This window comes from Tachypleus tridentatus, chromosome 6, assembly GCF_004210375.1.
Source record: "Tachypleus tridentatus isolate NWPU-2018 chromosome 6, ASM421037v1, whole genome shotgun sequence".
Lineage (NCBI taxonomy): Eukaryota > Metazoa > Arthropoda > Merostomata > Xiphosura > Limulidae > Tachypleus > Tachypleus tridentatus.
The window spans coordinates 142,540,966-142,560,389 of NC_134830.1; the positions used below are offsets into that span (position 1 = coordinate 142,540,966).

General features: G+C 32.0%; 1 protein-coding gene across 1 annotated transcript in view; it reads left to right on the forward strand.

The window, feature by feature from the left end:
* LOC143253902 (neurofibromin-like) overlaps nt 1-19,424 on the forward strand; it is a 90,800-nt gene that overhangs the window by 39,047 nt on the left and 32,329 nt on the right. The window contains 16 exon segments of the mRNA XM_076508457.1: nt 286-497; nt 966-1,049; nt 1,287-1,459; nt 2,351-2,443; nt 5,474-5,604; nt 6,623-6,797; nt 9,254-9,493; nt 10,781-10,948; nt 11,896-12,019; nt 12,163-12,297; nt 12,734-12,898; nt 14,263-14,364; nt 15,408-15,545; nt 15,958-16,138; nt 17,149-17,332; nt 18,936-19,023. Of these exon segments, the coding sequence (XP_076364572.1) occupies nt 286-497; nt 966-1,049; nt 1,287-1,459; nt 2,351-2,443; nt 5,474-5,604; nt 6,623-6,797; nt 9,254-9,493; nt 10,781-10,948; nt 11,896-12,019; nt 12,163-12,297; nt 12,734-12,898; nt 14,263-14,364; nt 15,408-15,545; nt 15,958-16,138; nt 17,149-17,332; nt 18,936-19,023 (2,393 nt within the window).

Here is a 19,424-nt window from a genome sequence, read left to right on the forward strand (position 1 = left end):
ACCTTATTCCTTCACTGGTAATTGTTTTTATCTGTAGACATCTTTCTAGCTGATAAATTGTTTATTGTATGGTGTACACTATCCCTTCACTGGTAATTATTTTTATCTGTAGAGATATTTCTAGGTGATGAATCATTAATTGTATAGTGTACCTTATTCCTTCACTGATGAACTTCTTTTATTGATACTGTTTACTACTATTTTTACTAAACTGGTTTGTTGGTTAATTTTCATAGTTAATTGGTGTGACTATTTTTTAACTGGTGTTAATTTATTTATGATTAGGCTTAGGTTACCATAAAGATCTGCAGACCAGAGCTGCTTTCATGGAAGTCTTGACTAAGATTTTACAGCAAGGAACAGAATTTGACATGCTGGCAGAAACTGTTCTCGCTGACCGTTACGAACAACTAGTACAACTTGTAACCATGATTGGGGACAATGGAGAACTTCCTATTGCTATGGCATTGGCCAACGTTGTAATGACTCCACAGATGGCAAGTGACCTTTGACATTCAATTCATAATGCAAAAATTTCAATTAAAACTTGATTCTGTTAATAAAAACATTAACTCTAGGTTAGAATAGGAAGAAAAAAGTTGTTTATGGATTTGAACCTTACAACTTGATGTAAGATTAATATGAGAAAATTGTACCATTTTTGTATGTTTTTGATCTAGAATAAATATTTTAGTTTTCAACTGAAATAAGGTAGATTGTTGCAGTTTATGAAAATTGACATTTTTGCAGTCAGTGTATTTAATGTAGCAAATGATGGCCCATGTTGATGTGTTGTAAAGTTGAAGTCTAGTTCTTAAAAGAAGAAGTTGTGTAATGATAATTAAGGAACATTTATGAAACTATTTTAAACAAATTTAACCTGAAGAACTAAACTTTAAAAGTGAATTTCAACTGAATGTAAGGCAACTAACAGATGTACATTTGTTTTACTTTTTTGTTTCTAGGATGAACTGGCCAGAGTGTTCGTGACCTTGTTTGATGCTAAGCATTTACTGTCTCCACTGTTGTGGTTCATGTTTTATAAAGAGGTTTTTTATTTCTTTATATAACTACTTTTAAAGCCATAACTGACTTGTGAAAATTCTCCATCGTAAAGTTTGAAAATGTGTTTAAGTTATAGAAAAAAAAACTATCAAATATATTAATTGTCTTCTAATGACTCTCTAAATTTTGGTTTCATGTACTTTATTCTAAAATTGAAATGTTTACTCAAAGAGAAAAAAAAAGGCATTTAAAGTTGCAGTTAACTTTCTCATATACTATAGGTAGAAATATCTGATTGTATGCAGACACTGTTTAGAGGAAACAGCTTGGGTAGCAAAATCATGGCATTTTGTTTCAAAATCTATGGAGCGAGTTACCTGCACATGCTTCTAGAACCTCTGATTCAACCACTGATTGACCAGCCAAAAACAAGTTATGAGATAGATCCTGCTAGGTGTGTTTTCTTGTAAAGTATGCTTTCGGAAAATGGGTTTAAACTGTGATTGTTTGGTCTTGACACATTTCTTTTTTATCATCTGCCTTTTTTGGTTGGCCATCTGAACAGAATTTAATATAGACTGAGAAACTTATTTCTAACACCTGATTCACATTTTTAAAATGTGACAAAATACACTGTGTCAGGTGGTTATCGCATGACTTTTGATTGATCAGTTTAAAGGCAAGTAATGAAATAAATCGAGTTAAGTATTTCATTTTTGAATAACTGGTTTATTGGAAACTCCTTAGATATTATATACATCATTATGTGGACTGTGAAAATGTGTTTATGGAATCAATGAGTGTGTGTAAACTTGTCAATGGTTGCAAACTAGTACTACAAAAATGTCAAAGCTTCATTCACCACCTCAGTTAAACTGTATACCTGTATGAAACATCTTCCTTCATTATTTTATTATTATATAGTAAAATATTTGTATTTAGTTTTTACGTTTTGTCTTTTTTTATCATTTTTGTTATTTTCTGTAAAACTTTTTTTGAATGAATATTTCATAAAATTAATTTCTCTGAACTGGGGTCAAAAGCCATATGGAGGAATCACCCACACCACTATACAGTGGTGTGTTTTCTGTCAATCAATAATTAGACACTGAAATGACATCAGTTAGAGTGCTCATGCCATGAATCACAAGACTATTCATGCACTATGTAGGCTACAACACAGCTTGAGGTGAATAAACTTCAAAAGCAAGAGGCAAAAATATTTGTTACACTTAATTTTGATTTTATATATTTTTGAAAGAGAAGATTTTTGAGGGCTCTGAGAAAGTACATACAATATATCAACTTATTTTGTGCTGTATTCTTCTGTATTTTGATGTATAAGGCTGGAAGAAGGTGAGAATGTGGAAGAAAACCAGAGAAATTTGATCTCTCTCACGCAGATGGTGTTTAATGCTATCATCTCCTCTGGTAGCAGGTAAGGAAGTGTTTCTCTGTATCTTTTCTGTGTTCAGTTATATACCATTACTGAATGTGTGAATATCTATCACAGTATGATAGATAGAAGAAATTATGTTTTTATCTGTAACTTTTTCTGTAATTATTTAGGCTGTAAGTTGATGTTTTTGATGGACATTTGTGCCTTGTAGGATTTTGGTTATGTGTCATATAGGGCAACCACATACATAACTAACATTTACATACTCGTATACATTGCCAGCATATGTGGCTAGGACTTGAACGTTCAAAGCTGCTAAATTTGAAATTTTTTGTAGTACATGGATCATGTGATAGAGAAACTGCAGTTTAATTAAATAGTTTTTGAAAAGTTTCCTTTAAAAAACAAAGTAATTGAAACTAAGATAACATAAAAATTCAAATTATAACATAACATTATAATGTTAATTTTATTAAAGTATATTTATAGTAAACTGGTTTAATTAAATATTGTATGTAACTCAGTAACATGCACAGAAGGGGATTAACCCTTTCATTACAGATTGGGTGGATCTACCCAGCTTGTAAACACAAAAATATCCATTAGAGTAATTATACTGTGATATTTGATAATTTACATATATATTTACAAAACTTTGCAGGTTAATGGTAAACATTACAAGGTTTTCTTATGCAATATACCAGGCTTGAATTAAGTATTAAGATTTTTAATTGAAATAAATTTTCGTGTAATATTTTTTCTTTCAGAATGTTGACTATCCAACATCCACAGTAATTTTAAGATTAAAAATACTTCTGTCTGTGATAAAAATTTTAAATTTTACCCGTGATAATCTTTATAACCTCCAGATAGTCATCAAATGTGTTTCAAGAAGAAAAAAAAAATTCATCTGTTATTTTCACTATCAAATCGGAATTATTGTATGTGGCTAGTAGATTTGACAAGTCTTGTAACCACCTTAACAAATTGGAAAATAAATATAAACTATGTATTTTTTTTTTAGAATGATTACAAATTATAATTCAAAAACACAAATGCTTAATCTATATAGCTTAAATATCATAACATTACAGATTCATACATATTTATTTTCTGTGTTTTAGTGGACCAGTGTTTTGTAAAACACAGTCATATTTCATTTATAATACATTATTACTATTTACAAATAAGTTTTTAAGCATATTTTTCTCAAAATATAGAACATTAAATAAATAAAACAATTACATATTCTATTTATGACCTTTGTATTCTGTTGCCATTTTTCAAAGGTTGTTAAGCATTAAGAAATTTTGCTGGAGGATATGAAACAAAATTTTTTTTTGAGGTTTTATATATGCAGTCATATAACCAAAAAGTAATAAATTATTATATCAATACCATACAAATCCATTATAATTTATCTAGTGTAGTAACTTAGCTTTATTTAGGTCTAAAAAAATATGAAATCTCGAACAGGCTAATGACTTGACTTAAACAGCATGGAGATTTGTTTCAAAAGAAAGAGACATTGTCATTATATTTAAAAAGGTTCAAGAAAATCTCTTGTGTGACATTCTGATCTTTCAATTGGTTATTGACATGTCATATATAAATGTAAGTGTATATATATATATATACATATAAGGGACCATTCCAAAAATTGAAGGAGGTAAGCAGGGCCAATGTGTTTAATTTAGTGCATTAGCAGTATCTCATCATATTAAGAAAGATAGGATGTTTTTATTTAATATTCTAACTTTTATATATCAGTAATTTGAGTTCCTCATTTGTACAAAATTGTAGACTTTGTATTTTGACATCACAAATATCCAATTTGAACCAGTGTTGCATCAAACATATGACGTGGTGCCCAAAACGTAATGTTTAGGTGTGTTTTTTAATATTTACATTTAAATTAAGAAATTAAATAATGTATAATACTAAAACTTGAATTATAATCTACAGTTCTATACCAAACTTAATGATATAAATTCATAAAATAGTAGTTGAATAAATTTTGGATACGAGTCAACAAACTTGACATAGTCTTTGACCTGTGATCCATCATGATAGGGTCAATGGGGTTTAAAAATAATATCATTTCTATAGAGGTAAAAAACTGTCTCATAGTGGGACAGCAGTAAGTTTATAGGTGTACAACACTAAAATCCAATTTTGCTTTTATGCAGTGGGCAGAGCAGATACCCCACATGTATGGCCTTGCTCTGAAACAAATAAATGAGCTGTTTATTATACCACCAAAACTGGTCTTCCCAAGCCACAGAATAGTGTACTTTATTATTTACCTTGACACAGAAAAACACCAGTGTTCTTTGTTTTCTGTTTTAACACATACTCACATTGCCCTTGCCTGGTGGTTAGGGCACTTGACATTCTCTGTCTGTGGGACATGGGTTCAAATTGTGGTGTTGAGCATGCTTATCACTTCAGCCATGGATATTGTTATGTAATGGTTAATCCCATTATTCATTGCAAAGTTAGTACCTCAAGAGTTTGTAGTAGGTGGTATTGTCTGGTTGCCTTCCCTCTAGTCTATCCCTTCAAAATTGGGTATGGCTAGTGCAGATATCCAACCCAAGATTAAAGCATGGGCTTAAGCCCCAGTACTCACATTAATTAGGGGGCCTCAAGCTATGACCATAAATGTATTGCACATACAGGTTTTGTCTTAATGTGGCCTCTATAAGTTGGAAAGCCTAGGGCCAACAAAAACCTTTAATCCAGCTTTGCAGATATCCATTGTTTTGTACTTTATTTTAATTAAGTGCTAATACCAGCCGTTTTCAGAATACAAACCACAAATTTGTATCCTCAATTCTGAATTTGTATTTTGAGGAAAGATAGTGTTAGGGACATGAATAAAAATAAAGATTTTTATCTGAAGATATAGATTTTTTTTCTTTTCAATTTCAGTCAAGCACTCCAGTTTGCATATAAAAAAAAACCTTGATCTATAATTTACAAATTAATGGTTAAAAGATCACCATTCTTAATCATTTTTCTCGTCATTATAGTAGTTTTTTAAGACATGGTTTTGTTTTCCTCTAGTTTTCCTCCTCAGCTGAGAAGCATGTGTCACTGCCTGTATCAGGTTTTGAACAAAAGGTTCTTCAATGTTCCTCCCAACATTATAGCTGTTGGAACTGTCATATTTCTTCGGTTTATCAATCCAGCTATAGGTGCGAGTGAACCTTATTTCCAAATTTTTTTTATTTAATTTAAGTATATGAATTTATGCATGTTTAGAAAATGCTGAAAAAAACTAACTAAAAGTGTTTTGTCCAAATAGTTAATGAAGTTAGAACTAATTAAGAAAAAAAAGGAGGGTTTGTAAAGAATATGGTGAATTCAAGATATTTTAATAATATGGCAGTGTTTTTGATTTTTAACTGATTTGCACTGTAATATACTTGTATTTAGATTTTTGAATTTACTTAAAAAAAATAATTGGTTTAAATTGTGGCTAGATCATTATATCAAACATATATATATATATGTTTCTGACTACAAAAATGGAAATTTTTAGCAAATTGTATTCAGATAAACCACATCTCTATTTCTGTACTTTGTAATATTAATTCACTCTGAAAGGCCAAACCTCCCTGGTGACCCAGAACTAAGTTTGAGGATTTATAAAATCTAAACCTGGACCTGGATTTTGGTACATGCAGTGGGTGGAACACAGATATGCTGTTGTGTCATTTTGCACTTAGCAATGAACAAACAACCACCCTGCCAGTCACTTGAACTACATACCAGGAATTTTGGTAGTATTCTACCATTGACTGAAACAGTACTCATATGGTGTTTTTGCTGATATACCTGGGTGGTTAAGGCATTCCACTCGTAATCTGAGGATTGCGGGTTTGAATCCCCATCACATCAAACATTTGCACTCTTTCAGCCAGGGGTCAATCCCACTATTCATTGGTAAAAGATTAACCCAAGAGTTGGCAGTGGGTAGTGATGACTAGCTGCCTTCCCTCTAGTTATAACTTACTCTTACACTGATAAATTAGGAACGGCTAGTGCAGATAGCCCTCGTGTAGCTTTGCATGAAATTCAAAACAAACTAAACCAAAACATGAACTTAAAAATATTGGTTTTTAATTTTTTGTACAGAAATTTGGATACATTCTTTTACGAGTGACTTGTTACAAGATTTGTATTCAGCGACGTAGTATTTCTTTCATTTAGTTTCTCCATACGAAATGGGGATTGTCGAAAAACAGCCATCACAGAAAACAAAACGAGGGTTAATGCTCATGTCCAAAATTCTACAGAACATAGCAAATAATATAGAGTTTAGTAAGGAACAACACATGCTTCCTTTCAATGACTTTCTTCGAGCTAATTTTGATGCTGGCCGAAGGTAAGCTGGTCGACTAGTAGTATCTAATGGGTTATATTCTCGTATTTTTGTGTTTAATCCATAAAATATGTATAGTGTATTTCATTTATAGTGTGAGAAATGTGAACCTAAACAATTTAAGGTTTCGATTTGTCTTATGTCCTTCCTTTATTCATGGTTTGATATTAGAATTTTGTAAGTTTTCACTGGTTTTATAATTAGGCCAATCACTGATTTTTTTTCTTTGACTGTCACTCTGATTTATTGTTTGGTTTAAACCTGTTATGTTTGTTTGCATTATATTTTGTTGCTGAATGAAAAAGTGAACAGTATAGAATGAAATCCGTAACATTTATATTTCATTGTTATTTCACAAAGTATGTACTTGTAATACAAAATGTTAAGAACTATCTGTATATTGCACTTTTTTTACTAAAACTGAAACCGTGAATTATTTTATTTGATAACTGTGTATGAATGTGAAATAAAGTGATACCTTGGTTCTCGAACTTAATCCGTTCCAGAAGGCTGTTCGAAAACCGAATCAATTTTTCCCATAAGAAATACTGTAAATTAAATTAATCCGTTACAGACCTCCAAAAATTATACATTATGAAGCATTTTAAGTGAAAATATTGCTTATTTATACCTGTATAATAATACTTACATGCATAAAGTCAACCACAAAAATTATAAACACAATAAATGAAAATTTAACTGCACTTTACCTGTGCTGAGGAGAGCTGATGGTGTAAGTGAAAGGTGGTGAGGAAGGTGGAGAGTAGGAGTGTTATTACTGTCTAGAAGGGGAGTCACCTTCCATAAAAACGTCAGGTAACTCTTCTTCTGGGGTTCTTTCTCTTTTCTGTCTCTTTGCACCACTACAACCTTCTTGAGACTCACTGTACCTATTTCTTACTAAAAACTTGTCTAATGAGGTTTCCACCTGGCACCCTCCCCATGTCCCACCACACTATGTATGCCTTTTCTCTTCCTACATTTTTCAAACCACCACTACTAGCCTTAAAGGCATCACTTGTATCAGCACTTGTTCCAGAGGTGTATTTCAGGAGGTGAGCATGCAACTGCTTTGCTTTCTCACAAATGATAGTCTCAGAAATGCTATCACCAGCTAACTGTTTTTCGTTTACCCAAATTAACAACAGTTTTCCTACCTTTTCCATTGTTTGTGATCTTTGTTTTGTAAGCACTGTCACTCTTTTTGCAACATCAGCTCCTTGGATGACTTGTTTATTTTTCAGTATGGTGCAGACTGTAGACTTCTATGTATGCCACTTCTCTTCCTAAATTTTTCAAACCACCCCCACTAGCCTTAAAGGCATCACTTGTATCAGCACTCATTCCAGGGGTGTTTTTCAGGAGGTCAGCATGCAACTGCTTTGCTTTCTCGCAAATGATGGTCTCAAAAATGCTATCACCAGCTAACTGTTTTTCGTTTATCCAAATCAACAACAGATTTTCTACCTCTTCCATTGTTTGTGATCTTTGTTTTGTAAGCACTGTCACTCCTTTTGCAACATCATTCCCTGATGACCTCTTTATTTTTCAGTATTGTGCAGAGTGTAGGCTTCACCATACCAAACTGTGTAGCAAGGTCAGACATGCAAACACCACTCTCATAGTTTGCTATGAGATCGTTTTTCACCTCTATTGTGGCTCTAACAACTTTTCTTGTTGGGTTGCTGCTTTTATTATCCTTCTTTGACCCCATGGTGGCTTATTTAATCAGAATATTTAGAAAAACAACAACAACAAAAAAAAATGAACGTTCACAGCAGATTTTAGCGGGGGTGCGGACTGAGCGACAGGTGCGGGTAAAATGTCTTGAGCAAGCTTGGCGTGGGCAGAAAATGGTCAAAGGGTCGTTTGGGTCATCAGTGGGGTTATTTTCAGGGGTTTGGACCATGACAGCTTGGTTCAGGAACCGAGTTTATATTCGACAACCGAGACTTTTTTCGTCAAACAATATGTTTGAAAACCGAATTGTTCGAGAAGGGAGTCGTTCGAGAACCGAGGTACCACTGTATATTTTACACATTTGTTAAAAGAGAAGTTGATGTAAAATTGAACCATTTTTATTATTCTAAGAAACATTTGAATAATTTTATATCTGTTTGTGGTTTTCTGTGCATGTAATGAGTCCTTGAAAGTTCCAGGTTTCCAACAAATTATGTTGGATTTCATATTTATGTATTTTATAAATATTTTATTTGACATTCTAAATTAATATCAGTATTAAGCAATAATTTGTCTTTCATATATAGTTAAATAAGTTACATAAAGTTCTTATGTAACAAACTCAACTTTTCAGTTGGTGGTGAACATAACACTTTTATAAGTAACTAATATAAACGAGGATGTTGTGCTAACAAGAATGAAATGTTATTTTTAAATGATGTATATTTTCTATTCCATTTTAGTAGTTTTTGAATATTAAATTCATACTGTTTTGGTAGGTGGGTGATGGACATCACTTCGGACTGTGAGTCCTTGGACCAAACTAGCCACAGCATGTCCTTCATCAGTGATGCCAACGTTCATGCTCTTCACCGTCTTTTGTGGAACCACCAAGAGAAGATAGGAGATTACTTGTCGAGCTCTAGAGACCACAAGGCTGTTGGACGGAGACCGTTTGACAAGATGGTAACCTTGCTGGCGTACTTGGGACCTCCTGAGCACAAACCAGTAGATTCTCAGTGAGAACAGACATTAATTTATAATAAAATAGATATTAGTTTCATGGATCCATTATTAAAAGCCATATTTAAAGCACATAATATTAGTATCTAACCTGAAACAAAAAATTTAACAAGTAATCATAACTTTTAGTTTCTTATACATGCTCAAACATTTTAAATCACAAAATAATAAGGTTGTATAATTGTGTTGTTTGTATTCACAGCTATTTGAACCACTGTAGATAGTTCTAATATGCTTGTTTTATTTGCAAATACTGGTCGTATTAAGCTCTAATATCCTTTTTTATCAGCAGAAATTGGTTGTATTTAGTTATAATATGCTTGTTTTATAGGCAGATACTGATTGTATTTAATTCTAATGTACTTGTTTTAGAGGCAGCAAATGGTTATATTTAGCTCTGATATGCTTGTTGTTTTTATGGCAGCTATAGGTTGTATTTAGTTCTGATATGCTTGTTATTTTATCAGCAGATGTTGGTTTATTTTTCATTTTATAGGCTGATAATGGTTGTTTTGAGTTCTGATATGTTTGTTTTATAGACAGATATTGGTTGTATTTAGTTCTAAAATGTTTGTTGTTCTATAGGCAGATGCTGGCTGTATTTAGTTCTGATATGTTTGTTGTTTTATAGGCAGATGCTGGCTGTATTTAGTTCTAATATGTTTGTTGTTTTATAGGCAGATACCGGCTGTATTTAGTTCTAATATTCTTGTTTTATAAACAGATATTGGTTGTATTTAGTTCTGATATTTTTTGTTTTATAAGCAGATATTGGTTGTATTTATTTCTAATATGCTTGTTGTTTTCTAGGCTGATGCTGGTTGTATTTAGTTCTGATATGCTTGTTATTTTATCAGCAGATGTTGGTTTATTTTTCATTTTATAGGCTGATAATGGTTGTTTTGAGTTATAATATGTTTGTTGTTTTATAGGCCAATGCTGGTTGTATTTAGTTCTAATATGTTTTTTTTTATAGCCAGATATTGGCTGTATTTAGTTCTAATATGTTTGTTGTTTTATATGCAGATATTTGTTGTAGTTAGTTCTAATATGTTTGTGGTTTTATTGGCCGATGATGGTTGTATTTAATTCTGATATGCTTGTTGTTTTATAGGCAGATGCTGGTTGTATTTAGTTCTAATGTGTTTGTTGTTTTATAGACAGATATTGGTTCTGGTAGGATATTTCAGCATTTTGTAAAATTCAGCATCTTGTGTCTTGAATTAGATATACCAAGAAATCTCTACAATAAACCCTTCACGCTGATTTGTGTATTTTGTAAGGTGGAGCAGTATGGACATGACAGGCACACAGTTTGAGGAACACATGTCCAAACAAAATGTACACGAAAAGGATGAGTTTAAGTCCCTTAAAAGCCTAAATATATTTTACCAAGCTGGAACGTCCAAAGCTGGAAACCCTGTTTTCTACTACATAGCTAGGAGATACAAGTGAGTAAATGATTTCTCACGTCTTTCTTATGTGACTTTTGATTGTGTAAAAACTTCAATGTATATCAGTTGTGTTTTGTGTTACAAAGTAACAATAATTGCTTGATTATCACTATTAAAAGTAAACATTTCCTTGAGTGCTGTGATACTCATGATTACACAGTAATGCTGAGAAAGTTGTATACAGGAGTTTTATGACATAAGTCGGATTAAACATCTCCCTCTTTTTTTTTAGACGTTTAAACCGTCCAGTTTATTTTCTTTTATTCCAACTATCTCCAAGATAATCTGTTATTTACATGTTTAAGTTCTATCCTGCCATTATTTGTTAAATAATTTAGAAAAGATGTACGACTTAATTGGTTTTCAAGGAACACGGACTGTACGAAACCAATTAGTATATCTTATAGTGACCCAACCTGCACAAAGTTTTGGCTTTGTAAGGGAAACAACATCAAAGGTTATTACAATATTCTAATTATTCCACAAGTTTAATGGGATAAACTTAACAGTAGCTGGATGATCATCACGATTGCTGTGTTCTATGTCAAATTGTGTCTTCGAGAAATGAAACTGTATTCCTCAGCAAACTGTTTAGTAACATCCAGTTACTAAAATCTAACAGACAAATTTAAAATTACATGTAATTAAGCCTTTCCCCTCATGTTTTTCAGATTTCTTGTGAAACCCCTGTACAATTTTTAATTTGACTAGTTACAATTGAACTAAGTTTCATGGAATTTGATTATTTCTGTTGTGTAAAGGGAGAAAAAAAATCATGGTAATTATTTCTACTGTGATAAGGGGGGAAAATCAGAGAAATTATTTCTATTGAGAGAAGGGGAAGAAAATCAGAGGATTGTTGACACCCCCAGTCAGTCAGGAAATTGTTAAATTAATTCATTAGGTTTTCACTGACCATAATTTGAAGCATGTTTTATATCTAGAATTGGAGAAACTAATCGAGATCTACTTATGTACCATGTGATTCTGACGCTGAAACCGTTTTGTCACAAGCCTTTCGAGATAGTGATAGACTTCACCCACACCTGTGCTGATAATCGGTTTCGGGTAAGAAAGCCATAATGATTTGTGAATTACTGTGTGTAAAGTGCTTATTGTTGTAATAAAAATTTGTACATAGTATTTGTAGATAATGGCTTTTATGTAGTTTATAGCAGTATTGTTTCATTGTATCAATTATCTCTTTACAGACAGAGTTTCTTCAAAAGTGGTTCTCTGTGTTACCAATATCTTCTGAAATAATCCAAGCTATATACATCTATAACTGTAACTCCTGGGTTCGAGAATATACAAAGTACCATGAAAGGACTTTGGCACCTCTGAAGGTGATTGTTATTTTTTTATTTGAAGTTCTCTAAAAAATTAACTTTGTGAACCTTTATTATATTGAATAATTTAACAAGGAAAGAAAAAAAAGGTTATTGTATCAGTTGAGCTTTCATTTAACTTTTGGTGGACCAAATTTCTCTTCTAATGACAACATGTGACCTGAAGTCAAAGATGGTATAGAATTCTCTGTATTGTGAATTTTAAAATCACGGTAAATAACATTGTATCATAACAAGTTAATCTGACAGTTTTTGGAAATAAATGTTTTGAAAATCTTGCTGTTTGTAACATGCAGTTTAACTTATTTTTGTTTGTTTGTAGAATTATTGCATGAGTACTATTGATAGGTAGTTTGATTTAATATCAGTGAAGGTAAAAGTATGAATAAAAGGCTAGATAGCAGAAGTGAGTACTATTTCTTTATCACTGTAGGGAAACAGAAAGTTGATCTTCATTGACACACCCCTGAGGTTTAGTGACTTCATCGATCCGGACCAGCAACGGCTTCCAGGAGCAACACTGTCCTTAGATGAAGACTTGAAAGTCTTTAATAATGCTCTTAAACTTTCCCACAAGGACACAAAAGTTGCAATTAAGGTACTAATGAATTCTTCTGATTGTGAGAGTATTGTTTCTTTAAACGTTTTTGTAATTGTGGTTTTTCTTGTGTCCTCTAAAAGATATTTATATGAACATTTTGTTTATTGTAAATGTCAGTAATTTCTAAACATTTTCCTGAAATTTCTTCTCTGTGGTTCAACAGCTAGCTTCTAAATTTTTTGAACTTTAAACTGTTTGCTAGGGCTGGAAAGACTCTGTACTCATATATCCCAACAAGACAAGTACAGAAGGAGTTATGTTATTTTGTACCTTCAAACCAGAAAATAAGTCCACGTGAGGTGTACTACAGGGTGTTCAGAAAATTACAGTGCATTTATATATTTATTAACAGACAAAACTGCACAGTGACTTTCCAAACACCATATATAATTTTTAGCTACATACATAATCTACTGTTGGGGAAAAACGAAAATTCATACCAATTTGTACAAGCACCTGTGTCATCACTTAACTCGATGTTAAAATGATGTGAACTTTTATCAACCTAAGAGGATTTTGTATTACCTTTTGACATCAATTTAACATGAATATTATACTTACATGTAGAACACCTGCATTAAAGTTTAGAAGTATTATATGATTATATCTGACTATATTCTAAACTAGTCATTAGATGGTGTAATTTGGAGCTATTTCACCTATGACACAAAACACATTACTTTAGTTACTTAGACACATGGTAATTGTATGATATGTCAAAGGAAATTATTACTTTTACTTAAGAGTGTAACATGTGCTCAGCATTGCAATATATTTTGAATATAGATATTGGTGGCCAGTTGGTGTTTACTAGCTGCCTTTCTTCTAGTCTGTCAGTTCACAATTAAAGGTGGCTAGTGCACATAGCCTTGTGTAGCTTTGCACAATTATCTGAACACAAATGAATATATTTTCTGTTTTGGGATGTGATTTGTAAGAAATGTTTAAGTTAAGAATAAGTGGGATAGACTTACCAGTTTTTCCAATCCCAGAATTTAGGATTCAAGTAATTTCTGACCCAGGCATGGCCTTGGAGTTAATATACTGGACTGCATATTAGAAGGTCTAATGTTCAAGCTGTGATGTGCCACTAAACAAACTGTTTTCAGTTATAAATGTAGCATTCAGTCATGTCATTTGGTGAAAAGCATCAATTGGTGCTGACAAGTTGCTCTCCATCTGATCAATAGTTCTAAATTATAAATGACTGTGACTGAACATAAATGACTCATGACTTAGTCATTTAGACTGTGTGTTGTATGAGGTGTCATTTAGGTTGGAAATTTGTTTTATCTTCAATAAGTTAACACATGTTGCCACTCTTTACAAAATTATAAGAGCTGATTTCTATTTCTCAATAGGTGGGACCATCAGCTATTCAGGTTACCTCAGCTGAGAAATCAAAAGTACTGAGCCATTCAGTTCTTTTGAATGATGTATATTATGCATCAGAGATCGAAGAAGTAAGTTTGTTTTTTGTTTAGTGGAAATGAATTGTTCTTGAGATGACTTTTCAAAATGAATAATTGCTACTCATTTAACATTTATTGGAAATTTATAAAATGTAGTAAACCATGTTTGTTTCTTAAAGATATAATGGTAATAAAATGATTTATTAAAAATATTATTTAATGAAAATAATTATTTTAACATTAAAACTAACTCTGGTATTGCTATATCATTGAATAACCTTGGAATATTATGTAATTTACTGGCTTATAATATGTTGCACAACCGTTTTGCTTAAATTACTTTTTTATTTTTTTATTTTTCTCTTTCTCTCTATCTTTGGGAAAAATATCTCTGTTTGTGATAACTTTTTTCTCACTAGATATCACTAGGAAACACCTAAGTGGTATTATTTTATTGTCTCAGTTGCATCATACATATTTTGAGGTATTTAAGTTGAGATATGATTAATACTTCACAAATTTATAATAGGAAACTTCTATCAGTCGTTGTATGTCCTATGATGTTTAAACTCTAGTATATGGGCTTACAAAATTTATGAAGCAACTGAGCCAGTATTCTAATTAAAGATCTCAACACTTGCTAGACAAGCATTGGGGTTATATTGACATTTGTTGTAAAATTATGTAGATGTAAGTACATGCATGTTTTTCATTAACTGTTTCATGTGACATATAATTAATTCAAAACTGCATTTTAATCTTGGCCCAGCATGGCCAGGTGGTTAAGGCATTTGACTAGTAATTTCAGGGTCGTGGGTTCAAATCCCAATAACTCTAAACATGCTCACCCTCTCAGTCATGGGGGCATTATAAAGTTACGGTCAATCCCACTATTCATTGGTAAGAGAGTAGCCCAAGAGTTGGCAGTGGGTGGTGATGACTAGCTGCCTTCCCTCTAGTTTTACGCTGTAAAATTAGGGACGGCTGGTGCAAATAGTTCTCATGTAGATTTACGTGAAATTGAAAACAAACAAACCATTTTAATTTGTAAGTAATAAACACTTATTGTCAATAAAACAATTGTTGTTGTCTAGGTTTGTTTGGTAGATGACAATCAGTTCACTTTGATGATAGCCAATGAAAGTGGTCCACTGTCATTCATTCACACTGACTGTGACAATATTGTACAAGCCATTATACATATCAGAACAAGATGGGAACTCTCTCAACCTGTAAGTGGTATTTCAGATTTAAGCATAAGTTTACAAGAAACTTTAAGAGCAAGTTTTTAAAATTTATCTATATACACTTTTATTAGTCAGAAATATAGCACTAGAAAGTGGAGTTTATATAAAGAAAATTTGGTCCATATTTCAGGTTTGTTAGCTGTTGTTAAGTTGTTCTGTCCTTTCAGGGTGTATTTATAGAGGGTTTTTTTTCACCATCAGGTAGATTTTTACATGGTTAACCTTTGTGGTATTCTAGTTAACTGGTAGGTGTTCAGGTTTTTATAGCTGTTAATTGTTTCACTATGAGGCACATTTACAACAAAGTCAGTGTAAAAATGTAAAACACTACACTAAGTAAATGCTTTACAAAAATTTGTGGACAAATGAATTATTAAAAGATTCTTTCTTCACTCAGGATTCTGTGACTGTCCACACAAAAATTAGGCCTAAAGACGTTCCTGGAACTTTGCTGAACATGGCCCTGCTGAACCTCGGCAGTTCAGATCCTAACTTGCGAACTACCGCCTACAACCTTCTTTGTGCTCTTACAGGAACCTTTGACTTGAAGATTGAAGGCCAGCTTCTCGAAACAGCTGGTATGTCTGAGGGCTCTCAATTAAATTTAGTTATCAGCAACTGGAGTTAGAAGTGACATTAACTAAAATTACTGAACTTGTGAATTGGGTCCACCTACTGTATGGTATTTAGTCATGTTATATTCCTGTCTTCTACTGTAACAATTTTCTGTATAAAATGCAATTAACTTGGAGCCTCCATAGGTGACTGGTGAGATTAATTGCAGTAGTGGTGGTACTTCTGGTCAAACTTATTGTGGGTATGACACATATACTATTCAGGAACCCTAGACTAATTGAGCAGATTAATGCGTAAATACAGGGTGTCTCAAACATCTATACTCAGAAGCAGAATTATCTAGTAACTTTTATTTCAATAATTGTTCCAATTCCATGCCATCAACTTGCATACAAATATCGTTCACACTTTCTTGTGGCGTCTGTATGCTTATCCAGTTTATATATTTTCACTTACCTTAAAAATAGGTATAAAAATATGAATATAGGTAATGGTGCAATCATGAGTACAGATTTTTAAGGCTACTCTGTACTTTAAAAAAATTTAATCACACCTGTACTTTTAGGGTTAAGTATTAAACCTATTAAAATTTTCTAGTAACAAGAATATTACTAGAGTTTTTATTTATTTTTAATTGTGAATGGAAGACTTACACCATCCACAGATGTGCAACTGATCTGAAAACATGGGGTAGATTTCTTGTGTTTTTATAACAAAATTTTTGATATTACCAATAACAGTCTTTTTAAGGTCAACTTTACTCTCATGTAAATTTAACTGGAAAAAAAATGTTTGTTGAAAAAAAACTGCTTTGCTTTGAATGAAAATGAAACAAAATTAAAGAGTTTTTTAATGGAAATTTCATAAGTAATGTTGTGTAGAGCTACTGAGAAAAAGTTCCAAAGAAAAAAATTAATTTTTGTCAAAATTGAAATAGCAGAGGAATTTTAATGTGTATTGTATTGGAATCTGCATTATATTTCAATATATCTTTGTGTGTGTTTTTTTTCAGGACTCTGTATTCCTTGCAACAATACTATATTTATCAAACAGATCAGTGAGAAGTTAGCTGTAAATGCATCTCATCTGACTCTGGAGTTTCTAGAAGAATGTATTCAAGGATTCAGAGCATCAACTATTGAATTAAAACATTTGTGTTTAGAGTATATGACACCGTGGCTACCAAACCTGACTAGGTATTAATTTCTTTTTTTTTGTTATGTAATATTACTGGAGTTTATAATATTATGGCTACCAAACCTGACTAGTCAGTATACCAGACTGTGGGTCTGGGTTTTTTTTACCATCAAAAACAGTTTGACATCACAGTTGCATTGTATGGCTGAGAATTAAATCTGACTATTCAATCAAAGGAGCCCAAGTTTGGTGATGTTGACTGGCTGTCTTTTTTTTTTTTTTTTTTCAGTCTGTCACTTCCAAATTATAGATGGCTAGTGCCAATAGACCTTGTAGCTTTGTACAAAATTTCACAAACAACAGGAAAGCTCTTTATTATTTAATGTTTCTGAAGTTGATGACTTTATGGCTACCAAACCTGACTTTGTATCAGTTTCTGTCTTTGACAATTTACATTACCAAATGTCTGAACAACCTTGTTATATAACCCCAATTTTCTGCCCCAGATTTATGGTATAGTATGTACAGGAGTACCACATGATACCTTGTTCATTAACTAAATGTGCCTCAGGCTGTTAACTTACACTGATCTCCTATTGGAAGAGGAATGTTGACTATAATCAGTTATTTGTGTCTAAATGAGATGTGGCAAGATGTTAGTAAAATATGAGTCTATTATACAGAAAATGTCACAGGTGTTACAAAATATTTGTACTCAAGAAATATCTGTGAATTAATAATGTCATTGCACAAAGTAATGTTCATGTGTTTAATTAATTTTTTTTCTTCCGTGTCCTGGTATATTGTTTCCTGTAATTACTTTTCTTTACCAAGAACTATTTCTATATCAGAAATATAGGATTAATTAAGTATCTGATACTTCTGGCTCTATGTACATGATATGACATTGAATGACACTTTCTAAAAGGTCGTGGTGTGTATACCTTGACTCCATCCTATGTTTATAGATTAAACCTGTCTCAACAACATGGGACATCGACCATTCATACTTTTAACCTTCATTTAAAAGTATATACCGTATAAAAACTAAAATTTTTCTTCAACATTTACATTTCTCAGAGAGAGAAAAAACTTTTTTTTAAATTCTATTATAAACTTGGGTGATCTCTAAAGTGATTTGTCAGGTCAAGAATAATTAACAGTGGTGAACTGTATTCTTGAGAGGTGTTACAGAAATGTGTTTAAAGAGTTGCATGAAAAAACAATTGTGTTTCATAAATATATATTGTGACCATTTTTTCACCCATATTGCCATCATGAGACTTATAGGTATCTTTGTTTCCTTTGTTCTGTAATTATGGAGTTTCATCAAGTACCTATGGTTTCAAGTATTAATTATATAGAACATATTAAAGTTCATTGTTGGTGAAATATAAGTTTTTCATCTGTTTCAAGTCAATGTAAACACTGTTTTACCAGATCTGATGTAACAGTTACTCTATAACTATCACAAACAAAATAAGGTGTAATTGTTGATAGAGTCCCAAAAAAAAGTTTAATGTCTAATTGGTTTACAAACTGTTGAAATTGTAAGATGGAATTGTCTTCTGTGATTTTTAAAACACTTTATTCTCTTACATTTTAGATTGTATCAATAACTATTTGGTATATAAAGTTTAGAATCCTTTTTTTTCTTTTAAGGTTTTGTAAACATGCAGACGACAGTAAACGGCAAAAGGTGGCCATCATTCTAGACAGGCTGATTATCCTTACTATTGAGGAAGTTGAGGTAAAAAATATGAACCACACTGGTTATTTATGTTGTTCTAGAATTGTTATTTGTGAACCAGTTTACTCTGCACCTTATACACAGAGATGCCAACCATTACGATTTGAGCATAATCATTATGATTTTGTTGTATACATTACAACTATACGCTCATACAGTCAAATATTACAACTTCTTGCAACTCCCAAATTACTATATATTATATAGGCCTATACAATAAAGTGATAAATTGTTCCCGCAGGACTTGAAAGGGGTGAAAAAAAAATTTCTAGTGAAATACAATTAAGTTTTGATAATAAATAAAAGACATAGTCCAAATGGCAACTTGCAATAATCATGTTTGTGCTTGAAATAATGAAAAATATTTGTATCTTTGATGTCTACCAATAGTTTGAGTGCAG